General features: G+C 41.5%; 1 protein-coding gene across 1 annotated transcript; it reads right to left on the reverse strand.

Annotated features, from left to right (window-relative positions):
- Nucleotides 1-13,396: 13,396 nt before the first annotated feature.
- Nucleotides 13,397-14,411, reverse strand: LOC311601450 (histone H3.3A-like). The gene has a single exon (XM_084788902.1). The coding sequence runs from the start codon at nucleotides 14,328-14,330 to the stop codon at nucleotides 13,920-13,922; it is 411 nt and encodes a 136-aa protein (XP_084645028.1). The 5' UTR covers nucleotides 14,331-14,411; the 3' UTR covers nucleotides 13,397-13,919.
- Nucleotides 14,412-17,226: the final 2,815 nt, after the last annotated feature.

Genomic DNA, 17,226 nt, shown 5'->3' on the forward strand with positions numbered 1-17,226 from the left:
TGGGTGTGCATTCATTGTGCATAATCTTGTGCTTCGTGCAGATCATTTCTTTCAGCTATGCCCTGTGCTTTGACCAAATTGACCCTGTATCGCATCCTCCTCCCAGACTCCCCGCTCTTCCCCTCTTCCCATGGGTTTCCTGTTTCTCTAGTCCCCATCCTGCTTTCGTGCCATATGGATAATTTTCCCTAATTATCCTCAGAGCAAGGAGTTATTACAGAGAGAGAAAGAGAATATATAAACATATACATATATTCTTCATAAAGGATTCTAGAATCCACAAACAAACATGGCATTTGCTCTTTTATACATGGCTTATTCCATCTTCTTAGTATGTCCTTCCTTCTATATTTTTCTTTTTCCTCTTATTTTTTTTTTCAAGGGGAGTAGGATTTGAGACATAGTCTCAGTTTCTCAAGTGCTAAGATGTTCTTTGTCATGTTTTTCCCAAGTCTTTTTTTTTTTAAAATCACTTCATTCTTTTCCTTTTGGATCTATACAGTTCCCCTCTTCTTATCTTCTATTTTATGTTTTGAGTTTATTTGTTCTTTCTGGCTTAGAATTCATTCCTATTTTCTCTTATTTCCAATTCTTTCCTTGACTCCATTACCTCATGCTTTAGTTTTTCGGCTTCTGGCTTCTTCCACATCTCCTATCCTTTTCCTTATCTATTCTGGAGTTGCTACAGTTTTCATGTCTCACAGTCATGTGCTTCCATTATGCCGTCAATTGTCAAAGTGAATATTCCTCACTCTTTTCTTCTTCTAGTAAATGTCGTTGCTCATTTTTACATGACTTGATAAATGTATGTTTAGTTAATTAATTTTTTTGAGACAGAGTTTCTCTGTGTAACAGCCTTGGCTATCTTGGACTCATGTTATAGACCAGGCTTGCCTCTGCTTCCCTGAGTGCTGGGATCACACGCATGCGCAACCATGCCCTGCTAAATTTATGTTTATCTTTATTTTTTGAGACAGCATCTTCTTATGCAGCCCAGGCTGGCCTTGACCTTGCAATTCTCTTGCCTTGGCCTCCTGAGTAACAGAGTTAGACTAAGGTTCATGCCACTATATCTTTTTAAAATCCTGGTTACAAGGATTGGAGGCTAGTGTCACAATAGGTTTTCCATTTTCATGGCCTCTAGCTCCCTCTTCTGTTGCTTTTGTGTAGTTCTCAAAAAAATATGACTTCGTTTCTCAGAGACCTGGAAGCTTGCTCTGTGGCTTGCAATCCTTCCACTGTCCTTTGGGTCTCTTGCTGTCCTGCGGAATCTGGGTTCTGTTTCTGCCACTGTCTTCTGCTCTTGGCTGGTTACTGCTGCAGACATGGAGGCTTTGGGAAGCTCTAGATCTCACCTGCTACTGGAATATGTGGAATCCCCCTCCATTTGAGCTGCTATGCTTTGTCACAAGCTCATTGTTTCCCTGCTTCCCCATGTTTCTTTTCACACATGGCTAATATCACAGCTGCTTTACAGCTACCGGCAGTTTGTACACGTTCACATATGTGGGCCTAATCTTGTTATCTAGCTTTGTGACAGTCATTGTCCATGAATTTGGGGTTTTTTCTCTTTCTTTCTTTCTTTCCTTCCTTCTTTCCTCTCCCTCTCCCTCCCTCCTCCTTCTCCTTATTCTCTCTCTCTTTTTTTTTTTTTTGAGACAGGGTTTCTCTGTGTAGCCTTGGCTGTCCGGGACTCTCTTTGTAGACCAGGCTGGCCTCGAACTCACAGCGATCACCTGCCTCTGCCTCTCGAGTGTTGAGATTAAAGGTGTGCGCCACTGCCATCCCACAGGTTTGGAGGTTTTATATAGCAGATTTCCTGGTTTGGTTGTTGCATGTTTCAGAAAGTACTCTTTATGGAACCCAGGCTAGCCTCAAATTCCTGATGCTTCTGCCTCTATCTCTCGAGTGCTATGGTTACAAGTGTGCACCCACCACTGTGCCTAGCTTGTTTTCTGTTTTAATTAAGCTATTGAGGAGTGAGAATACTTTTAAAAAACTATGCCACCTCCACAAACCTGCCAAGAACCTAACTATCAATTAGCTTTAATTGAAATATTATATTTATAATTTTTACACATTTAAAAATAAACTGTTAAATCCAGGTATAGTCGCTCATGTTTATAAACCTAGCAACTGTGAGGTTAGAGGCAGGAGGATCAGAATTTTAAGGTTAACCTCAGCTACAAAGTGAGTTAGGCTATCCTAGATTACACAATACCCTATCTCGAAAATTAAAGAAAAAATTATAATAATAAAGAAAAAACCTGGGCATGGTTGCACAAACCTGTAATCTCAACACTTAGTCGTTGGAGGCAGGAGGATCAGAAGTTCAAGGTCATCCTCAGCTACATCGCAAGTTCTAGGACAGTCTGAGTTGCATAGCAAGAACCTGTCTTAGGGGGAAAAAAAGCAGGCTTAATGGGATTTTAACTCCAGTGCTCAGGAGGCAGAGGTAGTTGGATCTTTGTGAGTACTAGTAGCAAGTTCCAGTCTCCCCCTCCCTGGAAAAAGTAGGTACTAGAAAAATGTCTCATCTCTGGAGAGATGGCTGTGTAATTCTGTTTCCACTTAGTTCAGTTCTAGGGTACCTGCCGCCCTCTTGTAGTCATTTTAGGTACTGCATGTACTTAGTACACCCTCATGTATGTAAGGAAAAAAACAAACCTCACTCACAAAGAAGAAATTTGACTTCATATTTTAGATATTTCCATATAGTTTTTATGAGGCCACATCCCTAAAAAAAAAACCACCTGATTTTTCCATCAACTGCCAGTAGCTCCTCAGCTACGGGTGGGGCCTTATAAATGCCTCCTCTGTCCGTGTTGGAATTTTGGTTGGCTTGATCTTGTACATGCTGTTATAGCCACCCATGGTGAGTGCATGTAGGTCCAGAAACCACTGTGTCACAGCAGTCCTCTCTGACTCTTAGGCTTTCTGCCCTCGCTTCTCTTTTGCACATTTGTTTGTTTGTTTGGTTTTTGTTTTTTGAGACAGGGTTTCTCTGTGTATCAGTCCTGGCTGTCCTGGAACTCACTCTATACACCAGGCTGGCCCTGAACTCACAGAGATCTGCCTGGCTGTGCCTCTTGAGTTCTGGGATTAAAGGTATACTCCACCAAATGCTTGCTGTTTGCTTCTTTTGTTTATTTTCAAGACAGGGTTTGTCTTGTAGTCATGGCTGTCCTGGACTCACTTTTGTAGACCAAGCTAGCCTCAACTCCCAGCGATCTGCCTGGCCTGCCTCTGCCTCCCTGAGTGCTTGGATTAAAGGTGTGTGCCACCAATGCCTCCTTGTTTGCTTCTTTTTAATTGAAGTTTGGGGTTGCCTTTTTGGATTTTCTTTTTGAGGAAAAAGATGAATCATCAATGTTTTCTGGATATGTATAAGTTATTTTTGCAGTTCTAAGCATTCAGTCCCAGGCCTTGTATATACTTCTAATTTTCTACTTAGCATTTCCGTTGGTTGAAACCTATTTTATTTCTTTCTCTTCATTTATTTTTGAGATGGGGTTTCACTGGACTGTGGGCTGGCCTGGAACTCACTGTGTAGTTAAGACAATCTTCTTCCCTCAGCCTCCTGAGCTGCCCCGTTCCTGTCCTGACTCCAATTTATTTACTTCTTAGAATACATTCTATCTGGTTGTTTTCCAAGCCTGCCTCACAGCTGTCACTCTGAAATTTTGTTTTTCTTGCTGGAAATATGAGTTAAGTCTGTATTATTTTAATTCCCTGTATATTTTTCTTCCTGGTACTTACCCTGGTTTCATAAGAGTGCATCTTTATGTAACTACCCAGAAAGAGTGGATGCTCCTTGCATCTTTACATTTTAGAAAAGAATCTTTTATACTCAACTTGATTCACAGTTCGGTTAGCTTTTAAATTCTAAGTTCAAGTTGTGGTAATGTCACCAAGAAACTTGCAGTTCCCTTTTAAAATTAGTTTTGATGAATAAGTTTTCTTCTTTGATAATTTCACACATTGTATATGATGCATTCTGGTTACTCTTGCCCATCCTTCCCCTCGCTGCCATCTCTCCCTTCTTTACAAGTCTCTCTCCCATATTTACTAGTTGTTGTTTTATTTTTTGTCCCACAGAGTTTAACTAGGGCTGTTTAAGTGACCCAGGCTTTGGAACTGATAACCACCAGAGTATGGTGGACTCACCACTGTGTGTATAACTGGATTCTATGCTTCCCCTCCTCTCTTTCCCTGAATCTGTTGCCAAAAGATTAGCTGTAGGTGGTAGGGACATATGGGTCTCTTCCCCTTCCATATCTGGCTCTTAGGAAGGCTCAACTTGTATGGCTCCAGAGTCAGTAGGCATAGATGCCGTGAATTGCTGATTTCCATGGCTAGGACAGGCATAGAAGATGACATTTCTCCCTATCTTCTGGGGTTTACTTTTTATCATTATCATGGTCATCATCATTGCCACCACCACAACCACCACCACCACCAGCAGCAGCAGCAACAGCGCCATCATCATCATCATCATCATCATCATCATGCTTGATACATGTGTTTCAATGTCACATACATGGAGGTGATAGAACAACTTTGTGGGACTGGTTTTCTATTTTCACCTTTATATGAGCTCTGAGGATCAACCTCACGTGGTCAGGCTTACAGGGCAAGCTCCCTTACCCATTGAACCATCTTGCTGGTCCTGTGGTTGGTTTTCTTTTGTGGGTTCTTAATCTTATTTAAATAATTTAAAATGAACTCAGAAAGAAGCTTGAGGGCCATTTTTCTAAGGTTTAAATAGCAAAACAATAGATAACACAACTTGTAAATCTTGGCTTCCAGGTAGAGGGAGTTTCAGAAAGGAGAGTATTACTATATTTTGAGTTAGGCTCCAGGAAATCCAGCATATTAGAGCATTCTTAGGCTTTTGGCCAGTACCCAGTAGAGATAGAAAGAATGAAAATGAAATGTTCTGCTTCTTCCTAGTTAGAACTCAGAAAGGCAGGTAGGCGTAGCAATGGCGCATGACAGAAGCTCTCTAAGCAACTGTATCAAGGGAGGAGCATCTTGGAAATATCATTAAGGAAGGTAATTATACCTCTTATTTCCCTAGCTTGTCTTGAGGTGACAGAGCTTTCCTGTTGGCCAGGTGATTGACAGGACCCTCTAGATTAACTTTTAAGGGAGGAGGCAATGGTACATTATGTTTTAATCTTTGGAGAAGAGACAGAACTCAGGTGCCTTTTTTTTTTTTTAAAACAAGAGGAAGTAGCTTTCCATTAATGGGCCTCAACAAAGCTCTAACACCTTCATCTTTTTGCATGGTATTTTAAATCCTAAGAAGGGACATTGTGAGTCATCTCTTTCTGTTCTTACCAGGGAAACGGAAGTGTGGTCTAAAGCATCACTAGAGAGTGGTCCATCATCAATGGCTTCTAAGTCTGCTAATCTACTAACCTTTATAACATTCTTCCCCACCAAGAGTTGAGATCCTAAAATCATTTAAGGGATGGGTTGAAATTGGGACACAGAGGACTTAGGAGCTGTGGTTCTCAATCTTCCTAATGTTGCAGACCCTTTAATACAGTTCCTCATGTTGTGCTGACTCCCAACTATAAAATTATTTTTGTTGCTACTTTATAACTGTACTTTTGCTACTGTTAAAAATCATAATGTAATCATCTGTGTTTTCTGATGGCCTTAGGTGAACCTTATGAAAGGGTCATTTGACCCCTATGAGTCTTACCCCAAAGGGGTTGTGACCCACAGGCTTAGAGTCTCCATTCTTGCTGGCTTTGAGGCCTTAGAAAGTGATCAAGGAGTCACATTGCAGCAAGGCCATCAGATTAAAAGAAATAAAATTAAGACAGCTGTTGAATATACAAGGTCCAAAGATTAATAGCATAGCAACCAAGATTATAATAGATATACCCCATTTCTGCCATGAAAATCTAGATATTGAGTTCCAAAATTCTTCAAGGGGATGAGTATCTACATTGGAGTTTTGGTCACACTCACACAGCTTCTGGGCAACTGTGTAAAAGGAGACGAAAGATAACAAGAGGCCAGATCACAAACTAGAGCCCCCAAACACTGCTAGCATTTCTGGCCTGTAGCTAGTACTGAACTATGGATATTTTTGGCTTCTGGCCAAGGACAAGAATGGTATGCTTGTTTCTGAGGTCCCTGCTATAAAACTGCCTGTTTTCACAAGCACAGCTTTTTCCTATGAGCATGTACAACCATCTTATCACTAGCATGGAACAGAGATAACTTGGGACCCACAGTTATGACACTGAGATAAACAGAGCAAATATTGTGATCCCTAGGGCTGGCACTATTACCACTTCCATCTTGCCTCCTAACTGCATGTGACCTGGAGAAAAGAGTGCTAGACTAGAGAGGCAGAATATTAAAAGTGCCCCACCTCATCCCTCAGTCGTCAGGAGCGTTGGCCCCAGGGTCATGAGAGTGGGAGAGCTATCCCTGTCCCTCACAGGCTGCTACATTTAGGAGAGTGGGCTCTGGCCTTGACTGGACAACATAGTAGAGCTGGCTCTGGTGTCATGTGTGCAATTGAGCCAATCCCAAGGGCTTGAGAGCAGGAGAGCTGCCCTGCCCTTGCCCACTGCTGTAGTAGATGAGCTAGCCTGGGCAGTGCTGGAGAGCTCATCCTGGTGGTGCAGGTGTGGGACAGCTGGTGGGCTGATCACCAGCCAGGCCCAGATCCAGGACTTTGAGTTGACCCACCCTAAAATCTCCCTCATCTATGCACTGCTAGAGCGTGTAAAAGGGCCAATCCTGATGCTGCAAAGCTGCAGGATCCCCATGACACAGGGTAACAACAGGCTATCTGAGAGGAGTCCCGGTGAGGATCCAGCATTGATGGTGTAGCAGAAGCCAGAGGTCTCGTACCAGACCAATGGCTCATTGCAATGAACATTTGCAAGTGAAGAAGTGAGGACAAAAATGTGTTTTGTGAGACACACTGCGACACGCTACAGCTTCCACGGTGTTTTCTATGCTTTGTTTTGTTTAATTTTTGTTGTTTTCTATTTTCTTTTGGTGAGAGGTTGCAAGGGCAGAGGGTAGATATGAAGGGATGGGGAGATGAGTGCGATCGGGGTGCATGATATAAAACTCACAAAAAAGCAATAAAAACATTGAAATAAAAAAGACTATTAAACATGGGATGCCATAATGTAGCTTCCTCGAGTTCATCACTCGTGATGAGGTGAGACTTTTTAGTGAAGTAGCTATTTTTGCATCACCTATAGTCCTGTTAGTAACATACCACCTATTCTCCTTTAAGTAACCCCAATAAACTTACTGGTTCACCAAGTTGGACTTTGGTGAAATTGTTACTCTGGTCTGTCATTGGTGTCCTGTATGAGGTGAATAGACATTTGTTCATGTTTCCCTAGGAAAAGTAATGCAACTGTTCAGAAGAATTGCTCTCACAATTTTAAAATGTTCTAACATGTAGCTTTGATAATGAGAATTCTGATTTTTGTTTCTTCTTTTTTTTGTTGTTGTTGTACTGAGTGTTGAACCGAGGGCCTTGGGCACATACCAGGCAGGACTTCTACTATTGAGCCATATACCCAGCCCTATTTTTGTTTCTTTAGGTGACCATCTTTTTTTTTTTCTGAAAGTAGTTAACAGTTTTCACTTCCTGATTTGTAAAACATTTTTGTTTTCTTTTAAATGACTCTTCAATGTATGTATTTATTTATTCCTGCCTGCCTGTCTGTCTGTACACCTTTTTGTACGGGTGTCTGTGGAGGCCAGAAGAGACCATTGGGGGTACAGGCATTTGTGAGTTGCCTGATAGAAGCTGCCATCCAAACTGTGGTCCTTAAAAATTAATAGTAAGCATTCTTTTTTTTTTTTTAATAGTAACCATTCTTAACTCTAAGACATCTCTCTAGCCCTTACAACATTTTTTAAGAAAGCTGATTTTTAAATTATTATATAATATAAAGGATTCCAACATTGCCTCTTCACACACACACAGAGTGTGTTTATAAGTATCTGTTTTGTCTCCTTCCCAATGCTAGTCCCCGTCTCTCCTATCCAATATGGCTTTCTTTGCTTTCTGTCTCATCTCATTTGTCCCTTAGATCTCTTCCTCCTCTCCCATGATTCCCTTTCTAAGTTCAGGATACACACACACACACACACACACACACACACACACACACAGAGGGGGGAGAGAGAGAGAGAGAGAGAGAGAGAGAGAGGACACACACACACACACACACACACACACACAAATACACACTCCAAGTTTTGCATATGAAAGAACACATTCTTAGTGTTTATCTTTCCATGTTTAACTTTTTTTATTAAACATGAAAATCTCCAGTTCCATTATTTACCTGCAAATGTCATACTTTCATTTTTTATAGCTAAATAAAATTTTGTGTATATATGTACTGCATTTTCTTTATCCATTCATATATGGATAGGCATTTAAACTGGTTCCATCTCCTGGCTGTTACGAACAGTGCAGCAGTTAACATGGATGTGTTTGTGGTACGCTAACTATAATATAATATTATATAATATCTGCATATAGATCATTTCTTCACTCTTTGAGCTTAGTAGGCCCTAACACTAGTCTCCTTTCTTTCTTTTTTTTTTTTTAAAAAGATATTTATTTATTATGTACATGAGTACGCTGTCTTCATGCACACCAGAAGAGGGAATCAGAGTCCACTACAGATGGTTGTGAGCTACCATGTGGTTGCAGGGAATTGAACTCAGGTCCTCTGGAAGAACAGCTAGCGCTCTTAACCTCTAAGCCATCTCTCCAGCCCCACTGGTCTCTTTTCCTAAGTCTCCATCCCCTCTGTAGTTAATTCTGCTTAGTCTGTCCTTCTTTGTTTGAGGCTGTTTATCACATATCTGGTGCTCTATATTTGTCTCTTTATATTTAAAAGCGAAAGACCTGGGTATTGTGGTACAGGCTTGTGATCCCAGCACTCAGAATGCTGAGGAAGGAACATTCTGAGTTCAAAACCTACTTGGACTGAGAAAGGCCCTATCTAAATAATAAACAAATAAACAAATAAATGAAAGAAAGGAGGGAAGGAAAGAAGGAAAGAAAGCATGCAGAGAGCCAGCTAGCCAGCCAGGCAGTGATACAGTTTCATTTCTTTGGTGTCTTTCCCTGACTAGAAAAATCTAACAAAGGTGGTTGTATAAACAGCCAGGGATTATGCCAACTAACTTCTCTTTTGGCTCAGTTTAGGGAAGCTACCTTTAGGCAGGAGCTCCCCTGTTTCGAAAATTCCTTCCCTGCCCCTCCTCCTCAGGTGCCAAGAACAAACTGAGGTGTGATTGTACCAAAGTTCACTCTGGGGTACCAATGAGTGTACTGGGTTTTCTTCCATAGGTGAGAAATTACTTACAGGACTGTGGGGGCTCGTTTGCCCCCGACAAGCTGTACTAGAAAGTCTACCTAGCAAGGATGATTGCTTTCCCATAGCCAGGTAAACAGTCCCTTCCCCCAATTGCCCTCCACCTACTGCCTCTAGCCCCTCCCCCAAGACCTAAAGAGCAAGTGGAATAAGGGCGGAACTGCATAGAGCTAGCTGGTGGGCAGGAGCGCCTGGATATTCAGGTGAGGGTCCCGTGACCCACCCTCCCCTTTCCCTCTATGAGGGAAGGTAAAAAGTCAACTGGACCAGCTGTGATGATCTTTTTTTTTTTTTTACATTTGTCTCTACAGATCTTTTTAAAAAAATTTTTATTGAAAAATAAAATAATTCATATTGCATCTCAATGATTATCCCATCCCTTGTATCCTCCCATTCTTCCCTCCCTCCCATTTTCCCCTTATTCCCCTCCCCTATGACTGTTCCTGAGGGGGATTACCTCCCCCTGTATATGCTCATAGGGTATCAAGTCTCTTCTTGGTAACCTGCTGTCCTTCCTCTGAGTGCCACCAGGTCTCCCCCTCCAGGGAACATGGTCAAATATGAGGCAACAGAGTATGTGAGAAAGTCATACCCCACTCTCCACTTAACTGTGGAGAAACTTCTGTCCCTTTGAAGATGGTGGCAATTTGGATAGTCCTGTACAATACCCCCAAATGTCACATCAAAATTTTTTCATTACCTGTGGGACATTAGCACCCACATTGCCTTAGCTTTTCCCAGATATCTCCAGGTGTTGTTGTTTTTTAAACAAAAAGCAAACAAACAAAAACACATGGCCTTGTTATGCAGCCCAGGCAGGCCACCACTTGGTGGTCTTCTGCCTTTGCCTCCCAAGTATGTGCCACCACGCCCAGCTTGTTTTGTTTGCCTTTTTTTTTTAAACCTGGGAGGCAATAATTTGGTTCACTCTGTGAAATATATGGATGGTAGATGGGGAATTAACAGGAGCCAATAAGAGCAATTGTTTCATGGCAGGATTTCACTTCACTTCTTGATTTTTAGACTCCCTTGTTTTGACTTAGAGTACTTGTCAGCTCTGAAATGGCAGCCTCTCTGGGATTTTTCCAGACATGCTGGCTCATTCCATTTTATTCCATCAGCTGATGTTATTTCTGATCTCCCACTTAAAAGTTTGCTAAGGCCGTTTTTTTCTTAAGGGCTTAGTTATTCCTTTATTAGCATTTTAATAAGATGCCCGAGGAGACTTAGATAAGCACATACCTTCTTCAGTCAAGCATCTTTAATTGGAGCTCTTGCATCTGTATAAAAGCATAATGGTAGACTTTTGCATGGATGTAATATAGTTTATCAAATGTCCAAGTGATGGACATTTGGGTTATTTTCAGTTTTTCACTCTTCAAACAATAATGCAGAGGGCCTCTTTTTGTACATAGACCTTTGGGTACCTGAGCAAATACTTTTATAGGATTGATGCATAGAAATACAAATGAGGTTCTATACTATATGCCTTTAGTCTTTAATGTAGCAATGCACATTACAAAGCAGTGAATTTAGCATGCAACATGTCTCAAGCTAGTCTGACCATGAAATGTTTTTCTTGGATTATCTTAAGGAACTAACTCTGAGGGATGTTTCTACTGTTCTACCTAGTTCTGTGTAATAATAAATTCCCTGAGACTGGGGTCGGTGTCTGTCTCCTTCCCCATCATGTACCCAGTACCTAATACATTCCATATACTAATTAGTCTGCAAATATTTATTGAATAATGTGCTAATAACCAATAAATTAGCATTTTTCATAGTATGGTACTCTGATAGGCATGGTATAAGGTATAGTTTGGGGGCTGGAGAGATGGCTCAGCAGTTGTGAGCCCTAGCTGTTCTTGCAGAGGAACTGGGTTAGCATTCCCATGGTGACTCCTAATCTTTTGTAACTTTAGTCTTAGGGGCATCCAATGCCTTCTTCTGGAGCCCTCAGGCACTGCTTGCTCATGGTGACAGGCAGGCAAAACACCTCTACACATAAATTTTTAACTAGAAAAAAAGTGGTCTTATGATATTTTATCTAATTTGAGGTAATAAAATTATCACACTAGACAAATTTACCATTTAGAATTTATACTTATACATGTTGAAGGTTTTCCTTCCTTCCTTCCTTCCTTTCTCCCTCCCTTCCTTCCTTTCTTTTTTTATATTTTTCAAGACAAGGTTTCTCTGTGTAGCCCTAGCTGTTCTGGACTCTCTTTGTAGACCAGGCTGGTCTTGAACTCACAAAGATCCACCTGCCTCTGCCTCCTGAGTATTAGCATTAAAGGCATGTGCCACTACTGCCCAGCCTAGTTTTCTTTCCTTTCTTTTTCTCTTTTTTTAATTTTCTTGGTTTTTTGAGGCAGGGTTTCTCTGTGTAACCTTGGCTGTCCTGGAACTTGATTCGTAGACCAGTCTGGTCTCAAACTCACAGAGATCCACCTGCCTCTGCCTCTCAAGTGCTAGGATTAAAGGCATGTGCTAACACGCCAAGCTTTGATTTTCTTTTCTTAATTAAAACAATGTTACTACTGTGTGTGTGTGTGTGTGTGTGTGTGTGTGTGTGTGATGTGCATGTGTGGGTATGAATATCACAGCATGCATATGGAAGTCAGCTTATGAGAGTTGGTTCTCACCCGTCATGTGGACTTTGGGGGATAGATTCAGGTCAAAAGACTTGCATGGTGAGTGCCTTTACCCACTGGGCCCCCTTGCTGGCCCAAAGATCTTATTTTTTTTTAAAAATAATTATTTATTTTATGAGTATGAGTGTTTTGGCTACATGTTTATCTACGCACCAAATGCATGCCTAGTGCCCAAGGAGGTCAGAAGAGGACCTGCTCCTAGGTCCAGAGTTATAGGTGTCTGTGAGCTGGCATGTTAGTGCTGGCAATTGACCCTGGGTCATTTGGACAAAACCGCCAGTATTCTTAACCACTGAGCCATCTTTCCATATTTTCATTAATTCTCTCTTAGAAATGGGTATCTATGTCTATGTCTATGTACATGCACATATTGTATACGACATTTGTTGTTGATAATTTTATTTTTAAGACAGGATCTCATGTAGCTCAGGCAGGGTTTGGACTCCCAGCAATCTTCTTGCCTGTGCCTCTTGAGTGCTGATGTGAGAGCCATCATGGCCATCTTGGAAGCAGACCTTTAAGGCATGTCTTTCCTGTGCATGTTACAGAAAACGCTAGCATGAAATAAATCCCCTAAGGTGTTAATGAAGTATATTTATAGTTGAAATCTGATACTTTGAATTACTATTGGACTGTCACTGCATAACACTGGTTACAGTTAAGAACGTGGGTGGTTTCTGGGGGGAAACCACGTGTCCCATAGCTTTCTTCCTATCCTCAGATTCATTGTGTTTTAGTGCTGCTCTTTCTATATCTTACCAGAAGGTGTCAGGCAATGACAGCTACTGCCTGGCCCGCAGAACTGTCTGATGTGTTTGTTTCAGAAAATTCAAAAGACATGAACAAATGTGCACCTTTGGATGGACTTCAGCTGGTAGAGTGCTGGCCTAACATACACAAAACCCTGGACACCTCATAAACCAGATGTGGGGGCACAATGCCTGTAGTTCCAGCACTTGGAATGAGGAGGCAGGAAGATCAGACACTCAAGGCCATCTTCTGCTGCATTGGGAGATTGAGGCCAAGCTGAGTTACATAAGGCCCTGTCTCAAAAAAACATGGGGGTTGCGGGGAAATGGGAGAGAGGCTGGAGAGATGGCTCAGTGGTTAACAGCACTTGCTGCTCTTCCAGAGGACCTGAGTTTGGTTCCCAGTACCCATGGCAAGAGGCTCACAACTCTAGTTTCAGGGAAGCCAATGTCTCTGGCCTCTGTGGGTACCTGCCCTCAGGTAAGTCAGTCATACACACAAAAATTACAAATAAGTCTTTTCAAAAGAAAGACAAATGTGCATCTTTAAGTCCATTAAATAGGTAGTTGCTATCATTTTGCTTTTCCTGAATCGGCTGAATTCTTTTTTTTTAATAGTTTAATGTATTTTAATAGCAAACTTACAGGAACAGCACAGAAGACAGACAACATTAAAAACATGTATTTGCATGTAGGGCAACTCAGAAAAGTATAGTGAATGGATGAATCTACTGTATGATAAAAATGCTACAAACACCATTTAGTTGCCGTCAATAAGAAATGTACTTGTTTTAAAAAAAAATCCAAATGCTGGCATTGTCCAGAAATTGTTAACAGGTTTATTTATAATTGTTATAAAGTAGAACTGTTGAAATGTGTTCACGGAAACATTTTGCTTGCATTAATGCTTTACATCTTGCATTTATATTAAAGCTTCACACAGAAATTTAAAATGGAAAAACTGCCAATACCTGATTTCTGTCCCCCATTTTTCCACTCGCAATCATATACTTAGGTACCTTTTGACCCCATGGAAAAAATATCTAGCATTCAGAACTACTGATAACAGGAAGAGGGAAAGAATTTTTTTTTGAGAATGAAATGTTTCTCCTCCTAGTGGACTCTTAAGCACGTTCTCCGCGTATGCGGCGTGCTAGCTGGATATCTTTTGGCATAATTGTTACATGTTTGGCATGGATAGCACACAGGTTGGTGTCTTCAAAAAGGCCAACCAGATAGGCCTCGCTTGCCTCCCGCAGAGCACCGATAGCTGCACTCTGGAGGCGCAGATCTGTTTTGAAGTCCTGAGCAATTTTTCGCACCAGACGCTGGAAGGAGAGCTTGTGAATGAGAAGTTCAGTGGACTTCTGATAGCGTCTGATTTCACGGAGTGCCACAGTACCAGGCCTGTAACGATGAGGTTTCTCTACCCCTCCAGTAGAGGGCGCACTCTTGCGAGCGGCTTTTGTAGCCAGTTGTTTCCTGGGTGCTTTACCATCGGTGGATTTGTGGGCAATCTGCTTTGTACGAGCCATGGTAAGGGCACCTCCTTACTTACCCTCCTTCTCCCTCGGCTGGAGCTCGGCAAGCGAGAGGCGGCGCTGGCGTTAGAGAGTGGCGGCTGACTGAATTTTTTTTTTTTTTTTAGCTAAATTGTATTCCTTTTTTCCCCTTTGTAGCCTGCATTCAGGGAAGACAGGTCTGCAGTTACTGCTACCTTTCTATTTCCTCCTCGTTCGATACGTTCTGATGCCCGCCATCCAGTGGTGCTCTGTTCTCCGTCCTTATTCATAGCTATGTTAACAACCAGTCAATCTGTATTGTCCATTGGAAAGATGAGTTACAGTATCTTCAGAGTAGACAGTCTCTTCATCCTGCTGTCTTTTATTTTTAAAGAAAAGAGTTCTTATTGGGCATATTGGTGCACATCTTTATTCCCAGAACTTGAGAGGCAGAAGCAAAGGCAGAGGCAGGAAGATCTCGATGAGTTTGAGGCAAGCCTGATTTGCATATCAAGTTCCAGACCATCCAGCAATATGTGATGAGATCCTGTCTCAAGGAGGAGGAGAAATTTATAGTTAAAAATTTTAGCGTCACACTGTAAAAAAAAGATTTATTTAGTTGGGTGTGGCGATGCACACTTTAATCCCAGCCCTCAGGAGGCGGAGGCAGGTGGATCGCTGTGAGTTCGAGGCCAGCCTGGACTACAAAGCGAGTCCAGGACAGCCAAGGCTACATAGAAAAACGCTGTATCAAAAAATTATTTTATTATTTTATGTACATGGATGTTTTTTCTGCATGTATGTGTCTATACCATGTATGTTTCTAGCAAGTAGGCAGATTACAACAAATCTGGGAAATATCTCCTATAGCCCTCAGATGCCTCTCCTACAGGCCTTTTGTTTGTTTGTTTGTTTTTGTTTTTCAAAACAGGGTTTCTCTGTGTACCCCTGGATGTTCTGGACCCACTTTGTAGAGCAGCCTGGCCTTGAACTCACAGCACTCAGCCTGCCTTTGCCTCCCAAGTGCTGGGATTACAGGCATGTGCCACTGCACCTGGCTTTTCCCGTCTTTTTTTTTCTTAATTTTTTTAAAACTTTAAATTCCTAGTTGGAACATTTAAAATTTTCCTGTTGTGTTTGACTTTTTACACACACACACACACACACACACACACACACACACACACACACACACTTTAAAGATTTATTTATTATGTACACAATGTTCTGCCTGCATTTATGCCTACCTGCCACAAGAGGGCACCAGATCTCATAATAGATGGTTATGAACCACCACTGAACCTGGGCCCTCTGGAAGAGCAGCCAGCGCTCTTAACCACTGGGCCATCTCTTCAGGACCCTTATACATATTTTTGAAGGAATATCTACTCAGATACTTTGCCAATTTTTTAAAATAGGTTAGTTCAAGAGAAGAGGGATACCTTTCATAATCTTAATGAAGAAATAGACATCCATCTTTTTTGTATTGTGGCAAAACATGTATAGCACAAAATATCATTTTAATCATGTTTTTAACTGAGGGTCTATGTGTTGTGTAGCGGTCAGAGGAGAATATTTGGAAGTCAGTTTTTGCCTTCTACCTCCCACCTTGCAGGGTCTCCTTGGTTTTGCTCCTGTGCAGTGACATACTCCGGGCCAGACTGGTTTGCAAGTTTCTGGCCAATGTTCCTGTCTCTACCTCCCTTCTTCAGCTAGGAGTGCTGGGAATTCAGATGTACACCACCACATCTGGCTCTTTATATAGCTTCAGGAGGCTGGTTCCCACCTGAGCAGAGGCAGCCACCCTCCTTGGTTCTTCCCTCCCAAGAAATCTCTTGTGTGAGGCTTGTTGTGTAGTGTGACTTTGTGCTGTTCCTTGGTTCCTGACTGTCTGGATACCCTTCCCTTCAGAGCTGCAAAACGTACACAGATATCAGGCATTGAAGACACAAAGAAAATGTTAAATCTGGGACAATATGGAAAGCACATATCTAAGAATGATAAGAATAGAGGAAGGAGAAGAAACACAGGTCAAAGGCACAGAAAATAGTTTCAACAAAATCATAGATGAAAATTCCCCTAACCTAAAGTAGGAGATACCAATCAAGGTACAAGAAGCATGCATAAAACCAAATAGACTGGACAAGAACAGAAAGTCTCGTTAGTACATAATAATTAAAACACTAGCTGTACAGAGCAAAGAAAGAATATTAAAGGCTGCATGTGAAAAAGACCAAGTAACATATAAGGGCAGATGACCTATTAGAATAACATCTGGATTCTCTGTGAAGACTTTGAAAGCCAGCAGGACCAGGACAGATGTGCTACAAAATCTAAGAGACCAAAGAGACAAGCCCAAAGAACAATACCAGGGAAATTTTCAATCACAACGTATGTAGAAAAATAAGACATTGCATATTGGTTCAGGAGATCAAACTCGGCTCTTCAGTACTGATCCACCTCCCAGGCCCCTTAACCAATATTTTAAAATTAATTTATGATATATTTGTTTATGCACACACATTGGCAACGGCGTGCGTGTGAAGGTCAGAGTACAACTTGCAGAGGTCTCTTCTCTCCTTCCATAATCCAGATCCAGGGGATTGAACTCAGGTCTCAGGCTTAGCAGCAGGTAACTTCTTTACCTGCTAAGCCATCTCACTGTCCTCTCTTAACTACTTTAAAATATGTAATTCTATATGATTAAATTTTGTACTATTACATTTCACACCATTCACATTGTCATAAAGCTATCACCACTGTCCATTTCTAGAACATTTTCATTTTCCCCAGATAAATCTCTGTACCCATTTAGCGCTGTGTCTCCATCCCTTCCTGCCTTCAGCCCCTGGCAGCTACCACTTTTTGTCTTAATTAATTTGGCTATTTTACAAACCTCATGTAATATAATGTCTTTATGTTTTGTCTA

This window comes from Acomys minous, assembly GCF_964271855.1.
Source record: "Acomys minous genome assembly, chromosome: 7".
NCBI classification, from domain to species: domain Eukaryota; kingdom Metazoa; phylum Chordata; class Mammalia; order Rodentia; family Muridae; genus Acomys; species Acomys minous.